This window comes from Salmo trutta, chromosome 6 (assembly GCF_901001165.1).
Source record: "Salmo trutta chromosome 6, fSalTru1.1, whole genome shotgun sequence".
In the NCBI taxonomy this organism is placed as follows: domain Eukaryota; kingdom Metazoa; phylum Chordata; class Actinopteri; order Salmoniformes; family Salmonidae; genus Salmo; species Salmo trutta.
In genome coordinates, this window is record NC_042962.1 from 27,838,945 (window position 1) to 27,858,033 (window position 19,089).

Below are 19,089 nucleotides of genomic sequence, written 5' to 3' on the forward strand. Positions count from 1 at the left end.
CCACTATGCATGAAGTCATGTGACAATCACATTATTGCTAGGTGAAGAGGCATTTCAAGCAGTCGCAGTGGGCGGGACTCCCTGTTGAAAAATTAAATAAAAAAATTCTACAAATATTGACAGTCAGCGATGTCAGATTTCAAACGTACTTTGAGCAACATGGTTCAGACGCAATGGTACGTGCATCAATGTAATGACTGATTTCTTGCAGAAGTTGCAGACAAAAGTTATTGCTTCACATAAGGTACCACCAGTAGTTCTAACCATTACACAATGCAATAATACATTTTGCTTCTTTCATCACCAACCTGGACTACTCTGTCGCCTATGTTGTCATCGAAACTGATCAAGGAATGCGAGGATATGGATTGACTTTTACTGTGGGCAGGGGCACAGAAATTGGTCAGATTCTTGATCCACAAACTAAACCATTTCAATACATTGAGTATTATAATTGGTTGGCTTTCTGTAACCAACAAATACATGTTATCCACAGCGTCATGACAATACAGGCTGGCTTTGTATTAACAGGCACTAGAACAAATGCAGGCTGACACTAGTTGTCCCAGTGTCAACCTACCTGCTTGTCTGAGGATAATACTATCCACTTTTCAAACGAATCACTAACTTTCACTTTTGTCCCTTCAAACTGCAGTGGTGTGGAAACCCTGTCAACCCAAGTTGTGGGGAAATCTAGAGGAGATTGGGTTTTACCTTCTCACCAGCAGTGGGCAGATGTGATGGGTGAGAAGGCCTACACACAGCCACTTCACCACAAACAACCTTTTATTTAACTAGGCAAGTCAGCTAAGGACAAATTCTTATTTACAATGAGTTAACTGCCTTGTTCAGGGGCAGAACAACAGATTTTTACCTTGTCAGTTTGGAGATTTGATCTAGCAACCTTTCAGTTACTGGCCCAATGCTCTCTCCAGTAGGCTACCTGCCGGCTTTCACAGAAAGGTGTGTGTATATGCAGTACTTTTTCCCATTTTGTGCCGGATTGGACCAGAGAAAGGATTCATTCAGTTGGCCACAGCATTGGTCCTGAATGCAGTGTTAATTTTTTTTTTTACATTTCAGTAATTTAGCAGACACTTGTACAGAGCGACTTAGTGCATTCCTCTTAAGATGGCTAGGTGGGACAACCACATATCACAGGCATAGAAAGTACATCTTTCCTCAATAGCGTAGCTATCAGTAGAATCAGAGCTGCAAAAACATCCAACTAATATGTAGTCAGAAGCTTGATGTTCTCAATTGCGTGCTAGGAATATGGAACCAAATTCTAAACTTTTGACTACTTTAATACACAAAGTATTCACTTTTTCCCCAAATTTGGTTGTGTAACAGCCAAAACCTTGGACCTTCTCCAATACAGTTGAGAATGAAGATGTGAGGAATCACAGAAAGACAAATTCAGAAAGAGCCCAGGCCTCAGATCCTTCTCACTTCCCCTTATCACCTTGGAGATGGAAGCATGTCCCAGGATGTTGTCAGGGGAGGTGGGCTCTTCGATCCACATGGCTTTGTACTCACCCAGCCTGGTCCCCCAGGTCGCCTACGTCCAACCTCTGGTTGGCATCAATCATCTTAAACAGAAGACAATTGGCTGCAGGATGAATTGGTCCAATCAACTGCATTATGTTTACTGCATCCAATGGCGTAACAGATTAGATTTACCTGTGTGTTGTTGGGTCCAATCATCTGCGGTATGAGACTGCACTGGTGAATGTCATCCTCTAGGTCAGCCCCCACCATCACTTTGAACTTGGTCCATCCATCATTTAGTGCAAGACTGTGGGGGCTGACCTAGAGGATGACATTCACCAGTGAAGCCTCATATGGCAAATGATTGGACCCAACAACACACTGGTAAATCTACTTACGCCATTGGATGCAGTAAATCTCATAATGCAGCGCACAACTATAGGAACACAGAGAGAGGCACACAGACTGACAGATACAGTGCCTTCAGAAAGTATTGCTTTATTTACAAAAAAAATAAAAAAACACAAAAAAGGACCTCATTGAAGCCCATTTAAACTGCCATCTGCATTTTGATGGTGGGGTGGGGATTGTAGTCAACAATCTCAAAGTCTTCTGCACGGAAGTCATCTATTTTCTCAACCGTCCGGAGTAGCTTCAGCTTGGGGAAGGGCCGAATCTCTCTCTGGAGCTGTAAGGGAAGAGTCATCACGTTTAGGCTGCAGCCAGACGTGTCCGAAAACTATAGACCGAGACAATGGTTCTTAAAAACGGGAGTCATCCGTTGACGGACAACATCAAAATGCACAATATTATTACATTGTAGAAAATAGTAAAAAATTAAGAAAAACCCTTGAATGAGTAGGCGTGGCCAAACTTTTGACTGGCACTGTATGCATGTATACATCTCTTTGGCCGTAGCATTACACACCTGTCACTGCAGTGTATATCTCAACGCCAAAGTTGCCCGTGTTGCTGTATCAGTCATGAACCTACCTGCACTTTGAGGGGTTCGATGTGGTTGCTGTAGATGTGAGCATCTCCCAGAGTGTGCACAAAATCCCCAGGCTAAAGGGAAAAAGGCAAGAAATCTCCTGTTTTACTACACCTCTTATTAAAAAAGGTTAAAATATCATCATTTCTTTGAGTCAAAAGGAAGGGAGGTGTTGAGAGTAGGGAGTTTAAACCAGTGTCTGCCCCCACCTTGAGTCCTGTGATGTGGGCGATCATGTAGGTGAGGAGGGCGTAGCTGGCGATGTTGAAGGGCACTCCCAAGCCCATGTCCCCCGAGCGCTGGTACAGCTGGCACGACAACTCCCCGTCAATGACATAGAACTGGCACAGGGCATGGCAGGGGGGCAGCACCATGTGGGGCAGGTCTGGGAACAGCACAGGAGCGGGTGTGAGCGATACAAACCAACACTGACTCTTAAGAATAGAATACACAGTGAAATCATTACTGCAAATGTAATATCTAGGCCTATGCAAAATCAGAATGGAATATTTTTTGTCAAATACCCTTGGGGTTCCATGCACACATGATGATTCTCCTGTCTTCTGGATTAGTCTTGATAGTGTCAATAACCTTCTGTAGTTGGTCAACACCTTGTCCTGTGTAATCTATAAAGTGAAGTATTATGCAAGAGAATTAAGCACTACAGTTAAAATTGGTTGGATTGAAACACTCAACATAATCCTACAACACCATATCGGTGTCAGGGTGATGTACCTTTGTGCATGTCGCTGTATTCTGCACCATAGTGCCTCCACTGGAAGCCATACACGGGTCCCAAGTCTCCCTCCTCCCGGTCTGTAAACCCCATTTTGTCCAGGAACTGTCTCGATCCATTTGCGTCCCAGATCCTCACCCCTTTCTCTGTGAGCTCCTTGGCATTTGTTGAGCCCTACAGCAAACACACAGAACAAGATCTGTCAACTTCTCTGCCCGATGTATTGGTATGGCGCGCCATCTAGTGGAAATAGTATGAAAGTGTGTATAGACACTGGCACATTAAATTCAATGCATTATAACAGTGACCACGTTTACATGCACACAGTATTCCGGAGAGTAGCTCATATCTCACTTAAGATCTTATTCAGGAATATCTGTTAATATTTGATATCCTGTTCACGAGTATCCCTGTATCCGTGAAAACAGAATATTCCTAATTGAATTTCATATGGGTTAAATGGAACAGTAACTGAAGTATGGACACACAGTATTTCAACCACATAAAACATGTCCAGACGAACCGAAGTCTTCTCAGAAACGTGTTTCATCGTTCTCAGCTTTTAATTTCCTTAAAACCGATCAAACTGATGGCATTGAACATTGGACCTGTGTATAATCTTTCCACTGTTTTGGAGTTATTGCGTCTTATCCCGGTTCGTGTTAACTAGATTAATGCATTCATTCTATCGATGCATGACGTTATTGTTTTGGTGAGCACTAGTCTTCTAGCGCAACAAGTTATGACAGAAGAGAAGCGGCATGTAGTTAACTATAGTTGACAAACAAATGGCCTAACAAATGTAGTTAAATATTGGAGGGTGAAAGTAGCCAGTATGCATTAAGGTCCTGTATGGAGTATCAGCAAAATAAATGGCATTATTATGGTGGATCTAAATACACAGGTAACCTACTGTTTGACAATCAGATGGAAACGTCACCAGACTGCCAACAGTCTATGGTGTTGTGCGATGACGTTTGAATCATGTGTTAGCAGTCTAGGGTGTTGTGTGCCGATGGCGCGATTTATGCAACTGAGCCTGCGCAGACCGCGACAAACAGTAAACCGAATAAGTTGTTTACATTTTTATTTTTTTCTCCTTTATTTATTTAACTAGGCAAGTCAGTTAAGAACAAATTCTTATTTTCAACGGCGGCCTAGGAACAGTGAGTTAACTGCCTTGTTCAGGGGCAGAACGACAGATTTGTAGCTTGTCAGCTCGGGGATTTGAACTTGCAACATTTCGGTTACTAGTCCAACACTAACTACTAGGCTATGCATGCCAGTTTCCCGTCTAAAAATCAGCATATCCTAGGCATCTTATCCTGGTTTCACATAACCGGAATACAAGCTTTTCCGGGTTATTGTTCAGGGGATATGTTAATATTAGTCAACTCAAAAACAGAACACTTGAGTATTCCGAATAATATCGGGATATTGGTGTGCATGTAAACGTGGTCACTGGTGCATTATTTCGGAAGACTTGGCTTCATTCTTACTTTGATAAACCACAGTAGTTCTTCGAGAATTCCTTTCCAGAAAACCCTTTTCGTCGTCAGCAAAGGAAACTGATCTGGAATGATAAACGAAAAAAATACAAAAATAGCTAGTCATTTGAACAGAGGTCCCATGCAAAGCCAGTTTAATGAGGTAACGTTCAACTTAGGTTATGCAATTCCCGCCATGGCGGAAAAATGTTTTAATCGTGCATTGACTTGTTTTAACAGGCTACGCACAACTTCCAACACATACTGAACATTAGTTAAATCGACTTACCCCGGAGACTGTATCTCGTTTGTGAACCGAAAACTGAGATGACCCCCGTTCCCGTTCGGTCTCCCTTTCGATGTCCATGTTGCAAAATGTATTCACATTGGTTCAGATACCCGCGTTCATCACATAAGAGAGAGAACGAACTTTGTCCCACCTGACTATCTGCTTTCTTAGGCTCCTCGTTCTTACAAGGTGCCGCTGTGTGTATGTCAGAAGTAGCAGGCATTTTGTTGGTTAGTTTAACACAAATAAAATACTGACACAATTCATGCACTGGTTGCCTTCTTCAACTCCCTTGTCAAATTTGAAATTTCCCGGTTTATTTTGGTTTTCCTCTCGAAGACACGCCTACATAGAAGATATAACTCCAATCAAGTAAGAGACGAGGGCAAGCGTGCATCTTGGTTTTACAACTGGACCAATGGGAGATTGGGAAAAAACCGCGCAAAATGTAATCCCCGCCTCTCTATATGCCTCGAAATTCATACTTTCACATCCTTGTTTCGGGGGTATTTATGTGATGTATGAACATAAATAAAAAATGAACCATGGAAATGTTCACAGTCACAGTTTAATCATCAGTTAAATGTAAAAGTTGATCAAACACGTAAGCATTTTTTATTCCATCACTTAGTGTGTAGAGTATAGCTCATAGCTCGACCTAATGTTGCATACAACCTTAAACATAATACTCCATTCCAAGGAACTGGTAGACACACAATGGCAAATTGAGTCTTATAAATAGCACAGCTTGCAAAATCCTCGGATTACTTCATATCTGTGAAAGGATCAGAAACAATGCAGGATACAACCCATTACTTTGGCATTTATAACTAGCTTGGGCCTATAGCATACTGTATGAGACATGTAAATTATAAGGAATTGTCTGGGTACTGTAATCATGGCATGTGTGTTTTGCCTAGCTGCAGACTTTATACTTACCTTTGACTGTTTGTAGTGGGCCAGGGCCTCTTGGACCACATACTGAATGAAGGCAGAGTCCTGCACCTCTAGCTCTGCTGGGACGGAGAGGGTTAATGAAGGAGAGTTCAGGATGTTCAACACCACTCTGGTGTCACCTTTAAACCCGTTATCCCTCACCTGTAGAACCACCTGAAAACATATAACAACACGGTAATCATAAGAATAATATTAGTTTTTTTCTAAAGGGCTGAAATCATCATCAACAGCATCATCATCATCGGAGGTACATAAGGACAACCATTTACGTGTGTACTGTGAACTTACCGCGCTCACACCGAAGATGTGCTGAGGACCCAGGGTGCCATTGGTGAGCTGCGTCACCCAGCCATATTTGGCCTCCATGGTGTTGAGCCAGGTGTGTGTGTCATCCGTGTGTTTCTGGACCACCTGCAGCATCTCCTCATACTGCAGACGAGACGTGTTGAGCAGCAGGTAGGTCTCCTCCAGCGCAGAGTGGAGTTCCCTAACACTGGGACACTCTGGGGGAACATGATACAGATAGGGGAGAGTGGGGAAAATTGAGACATTTCTTACATTCAGCATCACTCTGTCAAGGGAAATATAGTATTCTTTCTAACAAAGATGTCTACATATACTGTATGTCAGGATGTTGTGTATCCCTGGAAATAATCAGAATTGATGTAAACATTACCGCTGGACAGGGTATGTTAAGCCGCCTACTTTTTGTACTAAATGTAATATTATCACTACCTTTTAAAACCATGTCTATCTTTCTTTCCCAAACACAATTCAACACAATCACATTTTTGTCTTTTAATAATTTTAAGCAGCTATTAACACAGGTTTAACTTTTTTTTAAACACTTTTTAAAACACTTTTAACATAGGCCAGGCCCTGTTGTTACCTCATATCCCAGCGATAATGCCGTGCGTTATGCCTAGGACAAAAACACTTCAATTTGCTCAATTTGCCATTGGCTCAATTTACCCCAAGGCAAACATTTTGACTATATTAGCTGTAAGGTATAATTATCTTTTTACATCAGCATATGTATCAATATGTTTTATTGTTTTGTTAAGCTACATGCTTGTGTGATTATTATGTCCTAAGAGACCGTGTATGTGACTAACTGTAGCATATTGCTGGGTAGTAGGGGTGTAGGCTGAGTAGACTCGTGACACACACACACACACACTGCCTGGTTGTGGAACCACTCAAGGACATGTGTACATGAGGGACTGGTAGAATGGAAGATAGCTGTAGCACAAAAACAGAAACTGTCCTAACTGTAGCATAAAAACAGACACTGTCCTTGGGTGTCTGACTCTCGGGTACACACACGAAGATAAACTGGAAGACAACTACGTTTGGCATCAATGATGCGTCTAGAGGCTGGGACCAGCCTGCACGCCAACGATAGGATGAGTAAGTTTAAACCACGCTCATCCTCCCTCTGACAGGCCAGCAGTGAGCGGGAACTATCTCTGTCAGAGTATTTAATGAAAAGCAAAGGATGTGTCACTCAGTTCTCTGTCTGCCCTGCGAGGTGTTACAGTGAGCCCGTATATACGAACATTGCATTTATCACTATTTACTTAGCTTAATAAACAGCTGTGAAACAGTACTAGCGACCAGAGTTTCTCTTTGTTCTGACACCAGATTTGAATTGACGCAACCTAACATAGCCCACACAGTTACAAGGAAGCAATTTCCTGCTAGGTTTAGGACCTCATATTTAAGTTTCTAGAGACCACAACTGATCTATAGAACAATCTTTAAATTATCTACTTTGGTTTAGATACAAGCATCATGAAACCTCTAACACAATAAATTAATTAGACTTGGTGAAAATCAGTTTTTGGACCTAACTTGCTACCACTTTTTCCATGTGGTTTCTTCCTTCACAAACTCCATGAATTGACAACCTCCTCCTATTTGGTGAAATGAGACATTTTGTGTATGGTTTCCTAGAAACAAGGATAGTTCAACTTACCCATTTTGCTCAACTTACCCCATTCTCCCCTATAACACTGTGCTTGCTTAACAGTATAGCTTCCTTACCTGTCCCTGTCTTAGCTAATTACACTAGAAAAGCTAGTGATTTGCAAATTGAGACCAACTCTGTTACACAGGCATGGTTCAAACACTTAAGTTAACAGTCTAGAATCTAGACTGTAGAACACCATTTCATGGGAATCCCCAAGGGGCGCAATGTGTAATTTGAACCATGTGTTCCAATAGGACAGGAAACCTTTTAATTAAATGAAAGTTCAATAATGATCATCAATATTTACCTTTCACCAAAGTCTCCTGACAGGACTCGCACAGTCTCTGCAGCTGCCAGCACTCTGCTGCCTGCCTGCGGAGCTGTCTGCAGAGATACATGTCTGGGAATGGAACTGGGACCCAGCTCCAGCTAGGGAATGACTCTGTGTTTTTGGAAAGGGGCACAGCACACAGGAAAACATAATCAGAGCTGTATCATATTAGAGAGACAACAACAATGTGATAACTATAGCACAGAGTTTCTAAACCCAGAGGCCCAACATTGAAATTATTTTGGGAACACTTTGCGAAGCAGACTCGACAGACCAATCAGGGGTTTGGGGTTTGGGAAGTCAATGGGAGAAGTGATCAATTCTTCCTTGGTTGTTATTTTGTCTCTAAATCTAAAGGCACAAACTAGATTCGAGTCAATGTCTTACGTAGCTGAACATGTTATTACTCCATCCTCATGAAAGTGATGAAGGAGTGCCCCTGATTTGACGGCCTGCACATGAGCAGTTCGGTGCGAGAATGACAGTTAGACACGATGACGTGTTTATGCGCATGAGCTTAGCTAGCCAACGTTGCCATGACATCGCCTACAAGTGCAATCTGGGATTTATATTGGAGGAGCAGTTTCTAGGCATCTTCATACTATACAACCTTTGACTATAGTACTTAGATCTTGAAATCTCAACATTATATAATGGTATATGAATGGTATATGAAATAGATACTGTATTTCCTGACAAATCTGATAACGATCAAATTTACCAGTAGTCTGAATGTGTATCGAATGGCTATTATCATTGGATACCTCTCTGCTGCCAAGACTCCTCATCTACAGCCTCCTGCATCTCATCCAGGACATCTGTCATTCCATCGCTGAAGTCTTCCACTACCGCCCGGCCAAAGTCATATACTTCCTCCAGCACATCATCTAGGCCCATGCTGCTAAGGCGGCCCATGCCCATGAAGAAGCCCCCACTAGGGGACTCCTGTGTCGGGGAGAGGGGCTTGGGCTTCAGCTTAGTGGTGAAGGCCACCCAGAAGCCATGGCCAAACTCTTGGTGCATCTTGTTGACCAGCTCTGTGCTCCGGTTGTGCAGGGAGCTCATTTTCCCTTGCATCTGACTGAAGGAGGCATTCAGCCGCACCAGCTCAAGATCTGGATCGTCTGAGTTCTGGGTCTGGTTCAGGTTATCTTGGTTCTGATTGACAACCTGGTCTGGAGTTTCCAGTTGGGAGGATAACTTCCTGAAGAACTCGTCAACCTGTGAGCAGAAGACAACCAAATACCTAAATGGAGCTGAATTTGTACCAATCTTGGGCCTACTTGATAAGACATGGGTCGATGCAGCCATGGATGTGTAAGGGGCCTTGAAGGCAGAGATAAAGGCCTTACTTTGAAAGAGAAGGAGGAGAAGCCTCTTCGGCAGGTGGAGGTGTAAAATGTCTTACACGTGTCTTCCAGGCAGGGTCGACACTCCATAAATGACGTCCTTAGCGAATCATGGCACTGCTCCTCCGCCTTCTGAAGCTTTAGCTCCGCCTCTGTGGCCAGTTGCACTGCCCCCTTCAGTAAAATAAAGAGTAAGGTGTAGTTGCCCTTAGATGCAGATCTTGGGTCCGTTTTGCATTTCCCCCCCACTAATGGTTAAGGTTAGGCTTGGGAGAGGAGAAGCTGATCCTAGATCTGTACCTAGAGGAAACTTCACTCTGGAATAGACCATATTGGGAACTAAAATGCAGCCAAAATTGTAAATTCAAAAGCAAACTGGGATGTTCTTTATAAGTATTAACAGGCATGATCAACTGGACAGACTTAATGGAACCACATTTCAATGATCAACTATGAAAAAGTATTGTGCTGCATTTTCATATAACCATGCCTAATGGTCCTTGTACCCTCTCCATTTCTTCCTGGTTACCTCTGTACTAATCTCTGTCAGTGTGTAGGGTGAATGTGTGGTCAATGAGGAGAGAAAGAAGAGGATGTGGTTCTGAGGCCCCTTCAGCTCAGCGGTCCTCCTAGGCCCTGGCTCACAGTACCCTCCCTTCTGAACGAATGCAGAACACAGAGATAAATCTACAGTCAGCCTATTAATCCTGACTGGGCTGTACTCTACGCCCTCCTTAGGTCCACATCCACAACTCACTGTCTGCTTTGTATGAGCTTTTTTTTACGAGGCAGAAAATATGTGATGGGTGTCTGTGTATGGGGATGTCAGATCGTTGGTGTCAGTGTATGTAGAAGAGCCTGTTTGCATCCCAAATGGTACCCTAAACCCTATGCAATATATAGGGAATAGGATGCCATTTGGGACACAGGCCGTTAGATTCAGGATGATTAATGCTGTTTGGACTCCAATCTTTCACTGTGGATTCATTTCTTACAGTGGGGTTTATTTTATTGATGATATAATCAGATATGACGTTATTTATTCATTTCGAGGACATTCTCATCCTCGGGGAAGAGCATAACTTACATATTTGTACATGTGCTTAATAGAGTTACATTAACACAAATCGGCTCGTGCCTTAAATGATGTGGTGTGTTCAACCAAGTGCTATCTTTCACTGCTTAAATAATATGCAGATAATAATCTGTGATTTGTTATTATCGTGGTACCTTATACAGGGCCTTCGGAAAGTATTCAGAACCCTTGACTTTTTCCACATTTTGTTACGTTACAGCCTTATTCTAAAAGTGATTAAAACATTTTTTCCCCTCATCAATCTACACACAATACCCCATAATGACAATGCAAAAACAGTTTTTTTGAAATTGTACATCTACGCCCTCCTTAAGTCCACATCCACAACTCAGTGACTGCTTTGTGGTCTCTGTATGAGACTTTTTTTATGAGGCAGAAAATATGTGATGGGTTTCTGTGTATGGGGAAGTCAGATCTGCAGCATTTATGGTCCCCAAGAACACAGTGGCCTCCATCATTCTTAAATGGAAGAAGTTTGTAACTTGATTGGAGTCCACCTGTGGAAAATTCAATTGATTGGACATGAATTGGAAAGGCACACACCTGTCTATATAAGGTCCCACAGTTGACAGTGCATGTCAGAGCAAAAAACAAGCCATGAGGTAGAAGAAATTGTCCGTAGAACTCCGAGACAAGATTGTGTAGAGGCACAGATCTGGGGAAGGGTACCAAAACATTTCTGCAACATTGAAGTTCCCCAGAACACAGTCGCCTTACATCATTCTGGAATAAGTTTGGACTCACCAAGACTCTTCCTAGAGCTGGCAGCCCAGCCAAACTGAGCAATTGGGAAAGGGTCTTGGTCAGGGAGGTGACCAAGAACTTGATGGTCACTCTGACAGAGCTCCAGAGTTCCAATGTGGAGATGGGAGAACCTTCCAGAAGACAACCATCTCTGCAGCACTCCACCAATCAGGCCTTTATGGTGGTGTGGCCAGACGGAAGCCACTCCTCAGTAAAAGGCACACGAAAGCCCGCTTGGAGTTTGTCAAAAGGCACCTAAAGACTCTCAGACCATGAGAAACAACATTCTCTGGTCTGATGAAACCAAGATTGAACTCTTTGGCCTGAATGCCAAGCATCACACCTGGAGGAAACCTGGCACCATCCCTATGGTGAAGCATGGTGGTGGCAGCATCATGCTGTTGGGATGTTTTTCAGCGGCAGGGACTGGGAGACTAGTCAGGATCGAAGGAAAGATGAATGGAGCAAAATACAGAGAGATTCTTGATGAAAACCTGCTCCAGAGTGCTTAGGACCTCAGACTGGGATGAAGGTTCACCTTCCAACAGGACAATGACCCGAAGCACACAGCCAAGACAATGCAGGATTGGCTTTGGGACAAGTCTCTGAATGTCCTTGAGTGGCCCATTTAGAGTCTGGACTTAAACCCGATCAAACATCTCTAGAGAGACCTGAAAATAGCTGTGCAGCGACGCTTCCCATACAACCTAACAGAGCTTGAGAGGATCTGCAGAGAGGAATGGGAGAAACTCTCCAAATATCACATTTACATAAGTATTCAGACCCTTTACTCAGTACTTTGTTGAAGAACCTTTGGCAGCGATAACAGCCTCAAGTCTTCTTGGGTATAACGATACAAGCTTGGCACACCTGTATTTGGGGAGTTTCACCCATTCTCTCTGTACTTTGCTCCATTCATCTTTGTTTCTTCTGACCCATTGGTGCGGCTGGCTTCCGGGTTAAGCGTGCATGGTGTCAAGAAGCAGTGCGGCTTGGCGGGGTTGTGTTTCGAGGGACGCACGGCTCTCGACCTTCGCCTCTCCCGAGTCCGTACGGGAGTTGCAGCGATGGGATAAGACTGTAACTACCAATTGGATATGACAAAAGTTCTACAAACCTGTTTTTGCTTTGTCATTTTGGGGTATTGTGTGTGGATTGATGAAGGGGAAGAAACTATTTAATCCAGGGCTATGAATACTTTATGAATGCACTGTATATGTTACTGTATGATGATTTTATGTGCACTGCTTTGTCTGTGAAATAGCTTACCTTCCTCTTGTCGCTACTTTCTTTGAGGGTCTTCATGAGGTGTTCATGCTTCTCTTGGTTCTTCTCCATCACCTCCTTCATCCGCTTCACCCCAAACAAGGCTCTCTTCATCTCCTCGTCAACATAATGCTCACCATCCCTCGACAGCCCTGGACCCAGAACCAACAGAGAAAACATCTGGATATAGGCCAGACGGATTACCAGGACATGTACTCAGAGCATGCGCGGACCAACTGGCAAGTGCATTCACTGACATTTTCAACCTCTCCCTGACCGAGTCTCTAATACCTACATGTTTCAAGCAGACTACCATAATCCCTGTGCCCAAGAAAGCGAAGGTAACCTGCCTAAATGCCTACAGCCCCGTAGCACTCACGTAGGTAGCAATGAAGTGCTTTGAAAGAATGGTCATGGCTCACATCAACACCATCATCCCAGAAACCCTAGACCCACTTCAATTTGCATACCACCCCAACAGGTCCACAGGTCCACAGACGATGCAATCTCAATCACACTCCACACTGCCTCTTTCCCACCTGGACAAAAACTTTCTGACGGGCCGCCCCCAGGTGGTAAGGGTAGACCACAACACATCTGCCACGCTGATCCTCAACACGGAGGCCCCTCAGCGGTGCGTGCTTAGTCCCCTCCTGTACTCCCTGTTCACCCACGACTGCGTGGCCAAGCACAACTCCAACACCATCATTAAGTTTGCTGACGACACAATGGTGGTAGGCCTGATCACCGACAACAATGAGACAGCCTATAGGGAGGAGGTCAGAGACAACCTCTCCCTCAACGTGAGCAACACAAAGGAGATGATCGTGGACTACAGGAAAGGGAGGGCCGAACACGCCCCCATTTACATCGACGGGGCTGTAGTGGAACGGGTCGAGAGATTCAAGTTCCTTGGTATCCACATCACCAACAAACTATCATGGTCCAAACACACCAAGAAAGTTGTGAAGAGGGCACGACAACGCCTATTCCCCCTTAGCAGACTGAAAAGATTTGGCATGGGTCCCCAGATCCTTAAAAAGTTCTACAGCTGCACCATCGAGAGCATCCTGACCGGTTGCTTCACCGCTTGGTATAGCAACTACTCGGCATCCGACCGTAAGGCACTTCAGAAGGTAGTGCGTACAGCCCAGTACATCACTGGGGCCAAGATACCTAACATCCAGGACCTATATACTAGGCGGTGTCAGAGGAAGGCCCAAACTCCAGTCACCCAAGTCATAGACTGTTCTCTCTGCTACCGCATGGCAAGCGGTACCAGAGCACCAAGTCTAGGTCCAAAAGGCTCCTTAACAGCTTCTACCCCCAAGCCATAAGACTGCTGAACAATTAATCAAATGGCCACCCAGACTATTTACATTGACACCCCCTTTGTTTTTACACTGCTGCTACTCGCTGTTTATTATCTATGCATAGTCACTTTACCCCTACCTACATGTACAAATTACCTCGACTAACCTGTACCCCCGCACATTGACTCGGTACCCATACCCCCTGTATATAGCCTCGTTATTGTTATTTTATTGTGTTAATATTTACTTTTGTTTATTTTATTAAATACTCTGTTTCTTGAACTGCATTGTTGGTTAAGTGCTTAAAAGTAAGCATTTCAAGGTCTACACCTGTTGTATTCGGCGTATGTGACAAATAATATTTTATTTTATTTCATTTGATTGCCATTATGTGACATCGACCTGGTAAAGTATGGTCCTTGCAATGCCAGGTTTGTGGGTTCAAGGAATATGAATATGCTTGCATGCACTACTGTAAGTCACTTTGGATAAAAGGGTTTGCTAAACGTCATATGTTGGATAAAGGTGATGAAAGTTGCATGTGGTATAGTACATTTCAAAAGAGGTCTCACCCTGGAGAACATCCTCACTCACTTCTGGGGGAGAGTGGTCGGGGCCACAATGCAGGACCCCAAGAGATGAAATGTAGAGGGTGAGAATCAGCAGTGCTCTCATCTTCACTTGCTTACTCTCACAGGTGCAGCTCTGAAACACAACCAATTGGTTAAATATTATTACTTGAAGTAAGATCAATACAGAAAAACGTGCTCTCTTGACTGGCCCGTAGGCATGTCACAATGGGCCGCCGGATTACCGTGGCTCTGCGGCTGTGGACTTTGAATTGGGCTTTAGAGTGATGACTTCTTCTTATGTAACCTTCCCGGAAGTCATTGATTCATCTACAATTCTTGATCTTGTCTGATCTTCACAGATAAGAGGATTTGAATAGACACCTGACGTGACGAAGGGATTTCGTTGTCTGCCACAAGGGGGTGCAAATATCTTAAACATTCAAAGGAGTCATGAAAATAGGCCAATGATTTCGAAGTCATAAAGGGCAACGGATGGGTACAATCAATAGCTAGATAGACTATTTATGCTTATTGTTCAAATGTTAGGGATGGGTTATACCTAAAAGATATATGTCCAACTTCACAAAATAAATAATCTGTCTCTCTACACTAAAATGCAAATTAAGTAACTGAATAGTGGCTGGCAAACTACATGGTAAACTGAATAGCAACCAGGGTTGGGGTCAATTCTGTTTCCATTCCAATCAATTCAGGAAGTACACTGAAATTCCAATTCTCTTCTATGCTTTTCAATAAGGAACATTTGATTTACTTTCTGAATTGACTGTAATTAAAATGGATTTGACTCCAACCCTGATAGCAACTCAATGCTACATAAAAGATTTTTCGTCCTACTGACAATAATCTCTATTTCAGTATGAGCAAAATACCATCCATAGGAAAGAAGACTGCAAAAGCAAAACACATTACAAAACACACCATACCTTTCTCATACCACAATATCAGTCATCGGTTATTGCCAATACAAACAGATATCCTACATACCAGCATTCATAGTAGCCTACATACATGCCTAATTACTTACTTAATACATACCAGAAACCAATCAGAAAGCAAAGCTACAACACGTCATGCTATAGGATGAACGGCACAAACTTACGTTTACCTTGAGAGATGAGAGAAAACAGAAGCAGCAGACTTGGTAGCGCCGTGCGTTCGAGAGTGATGTGTTTGCATTACCCAAGGATTGTTCTATTTATATGACTGTAGACAGCAGTTATCTTAGATCCAATTAGCCTATTTGCAATATCGACCATTAAGCCTGCCGTCATCCGCACCTCACCTGCACAGCTGACTAGGGATTACAGTTTCAGTGCATACATGACAAAAAAACAACAACAATCTGCTTATCTTTTCCATATGACTTCAGAGCCTTTTCTCCACAGGCTACGTGTCTCAGTGAAACTATCTCCATGAATCCCCCACATTCACACTTCAGAGAGAGAGACCGACCCATGGCAGACATTAGCACTGAAGTTTGAATGTTGGCTCTACTCTTAATCTAATCTGTTTGCCATGGCCAACACACATACACATCCCAGGGCCGCACGGTGACTCCACGCCAGAAAGACCCAAACTCTAAACCGAACCCCATGGCACGAAGACCTCCTTTCCCTCTGACCCCATAATATCCACCATGCATGCAACACCGCTTTCGCTTTTGCATGATTGAAAAATGACTGTGCTCTGTGTGTGTGTGTGTTTCTGTGTGAATTGGTCTGTGTGAATGTTGTTTCCTTTTCACTTTCTGACCATTTTTATATCATCCTGATCATATTAATATCGAGCTCTGGTCCAGGGCCTTAGTGCACGTTCCTTGACTGACTTAAATGTAGAAATGTGACTAACGCCCTGGACCAGAACTAGTCAATATCTAAACTGTATGGTAGCAGGTTGGTAAATGTGGAGCACATTTGTACTGACATATTCCACATTTTGTTGTGTTACAGCCTGAATTTAAAATGAATTAAATTCACCCATCTACACACAAAACCCCATAATGACAAAGTAAAAACATGTTTTAGTAATTTTTGGCAAATTTATTGTAAATGAAATACAGAAGTATCTCATTTACATAAGTATTCCGCCCCTGAGTCAATACATGTTAGAATCACCTTTGGCAGCAATCACAGCTGTGAGTCTTTCTGGGTAAGTATCTAAGAACTTTGCACACCTGGAATGTACAATATTTGCACAAAATTCTTCAAGCTGTGTCAAATTGGTTGTTGATCATTCCTAGACAGCCATTTCAAATACAATAAAACAAAATAGTATTTGTCACGTGCCCAATACAACAATAGACCTTACAGTGAAATGCTTACTTACAAGCCCTTAACCAAGAATGCAGTTTAAGAAACATAATTGTTAAGAAAGTATTTACTAAAATAAACTGAAATAAAAAATAATTAAGGAGCAACAATAAAATAACAGTAGCGAGGCTATATACAGGGGGTACCGGTACAGAGTCAATGTGCGAGGGCACAGGTTAGTCGAGGTAATTGATGTAATATGTACAGGTAAAGTGATCATGCATAGATAATAAACATAAATTAGCAGCAGCGCAAAAATGGGGATGGGGGACAATGTAAATAGTCCGAGTAGCCATTTGATTAGCTGTTCAGGAGTCTTATGGCTTGGGGGTAGAAGCTGTTAAGAAGTCTTTTGGACCTAGACTTGGCGGTCCGGTACCTCTTGCCGTGCAATAGCAGAGAGAACAGTCTATGACTAGGGTGGCTGGAGCCTTTGGCAATTACACTTTTTTTTTCTCTGACACCGCCTGGTATAGAGGTCCTGGATGGCAGGAAGCTTGGCCCCAGTGATGTACTGGGCCGTACGCGCTACCCTATGTAGTGCCTTGCGGTCGGAGGCTGAGCAGTTGCCATACCAGGCGGTGATACAACCAGTTAGGATGTGAACAGGTGAACAGGGAGTACAGGAGGGGACTGAGCACGCACCCCTGAGAGTCCCCTGTGTTAAGGATCAGCGTGGCAGATGTGTTGTTACCTACCCTTACCACCTGGGGGATGGCCCGTCAGGAAGTCCAGGATCCAGTTGCAGAGGGAAGTGTTTAGTCCCAGGGTCCTTAGCTTAGTGATGGGCTTTGAGGCCACTATGGTGTTGAACACTACGTTGTAGTCAATGAATAGCATTCTCAAGTAGGTGTTCCTTTTGTCCAGGTGGGAAAGGGCAGTGTGGAGTGCAATAGAGATTGCGTCATTTGTGGCTACAGATGTGAGTGCTACGGGTCGGTAGTCATTTAGGCAGGTTACCTTGGTGTTCTTGGGCACAGGGACTATGGTGGTCTGCTTGAAACATGTTGGTATTACAGACTCAGTCAGGGACAGTTTGAAAATGCCAGTGAAGACATTTGCCAGTTGGTCAGCGCATGCTCTGAGTTCACCTCCTGGTAATCCATCTGGCCCTGCAGCCTTGTGAATGTTGACCTGTTTAAAGGTCTTACTCACATTGGCTATGGAGAGCGTGATCACACAGCTGTCCGGAACAGCTGATACTCTCATGCATGCATCAGTGTTGCTTGCCTCGAAGCGAGCATAGAAGTTCTTTAGCTCGTCTGGTAGGCTAGTGGCACTGGGCAGCACACGGCTGTGCTTCCCTTTGTAGTCCATAATAGTTTGTAAGCCCTGCCACATCCGACAAGCATCGGAGCCGATGTAGTAAGATTCAATCTTAGTCCTGTAATGACACTTTGCCTGCTTGATGGTTCGTCGGAGGGCATAGCGGGATTTCTTATAAGCGTCCGGGTTAAAGTCCCACTCCGGCAGCTCTACCCTTTAGCTCAGTGCGGATGTTGCCTGTAATCCATGGCTTCTGGTTGGGGTTTGTATGTTTTCAAGTCTTGTCATAGATTTTCAACACGATTTAAGTCAGAACTGTAACTAGGCTACTCAGGAACATTCAATGTCATATTGGTAAGCAATTCCAGTGTATGTTTGGCCTTCTGTTTTAGGTTATTGTCTTGCTGAAAGGTGAATTTGTCTCACAGTGTCTGTTGGAAAGCAGACTGAACCAGGTTTTCCTCAAGGATTTTGCCTGTGCTTAGCTCTATTGCGTTCCTTTTTATCCTAAAAAAAACCCTAGACCTTGCTGATGACAAGCATACCCATAACATGATGCAGCCACCAGCATGCTTGAAAGTATGAAGAGTGGCAATCAGTGATGTGTTGTGTTGGATTTGCCCCAAATATCATGCTTTGTATTCAGGACATAATATTTTACTTTAGTGCCAAATAGCAAACAGGATGCATATTTTGGAATATTATTATTGTATCTTTGTAGTGACTGGGTGTATTGCTACACCATCCAACATGTAATTAATAACTTCACCATGCTCAAAGGGATATTCAATGTCTGCTTTTTTTTTACCAATCTACCAATACGTGCCCTTCTTTGCGAGGCATTTGAAAACCTCCCTGGTCTTTGTGGTTGAATCTGTTTTTTTAAATTCACTGCTCAA

The 19,089-nt window shown here is 43.4% G+C and overlaps 2 protein-coding genes across 2 annotated transcripts; both read right to left on the minus strand.

Annotated features, from left to right (window-relative positions):
- Positions 1 to 1,964: 1,964 nt before the first annotated feature.
- Positions 1,965 to 5,309, minus strand: tyms (thymidylate synthetase). Its single transcript, XM_029756056.1, has 7 exons — positions 4,995 to 5,309; positions 4,718 to 4,791; positions 3,218 to 3,392; positions 3,007 to 3,108; positions 2,692 to 2,867; positions 2,485 to 2,556; positions 1,965 to 2,179 (listed from the first exon to the last, which is right to left on the minus strand). The coding sequence occupies exons 1-7, from the start codon at positions 5,215 to 5,217 to the stop codon at positions 2,042 to 2,044; spliced, it is 960 nt and encodes a 319-aa protein (XP_029611916.1). The 5' UTR covers positions 5,218 to 5,309; the 3' UTR covers positions 1,965 to 2,041.
- Positions 5,310 to 5,544: 235 nt separating this feature from the next.
- On the minus strand, positions 5,545 to 15,784 carry LOC115195796 (clusterin-like protein 1). The gene is made up of 9 exons (XM_029756055.1): positions 15,715 to 15,784; positions 14,595 to 14,727; positions 12,713 to 12,861; positions 9,607 to 9,777; positions 9,019 to 9,475; positions 8,231 to 8,365; positions 6,240 to 6,454; positions 5,934 to 6,104; positions 5,545 to 5,769 (listed from the first exon to the last, which is right to left on the minus strand). Exons 2-9 carry the CDS (start codon positions 14,695 to 14,697, stop codon positions 5,764 to 5,766), a joined length of 1,407 nt encoding a protein of 468 aa, XP_029611915.1. The 5' UTR covers positions 14,698 to 14,727; positions 15,715 to 15,784; the 3' UTR covers positions 5,545 to 5,763.
- Positions 15,785 to 19,089: the final 3,305 nt, after the last annotated feature.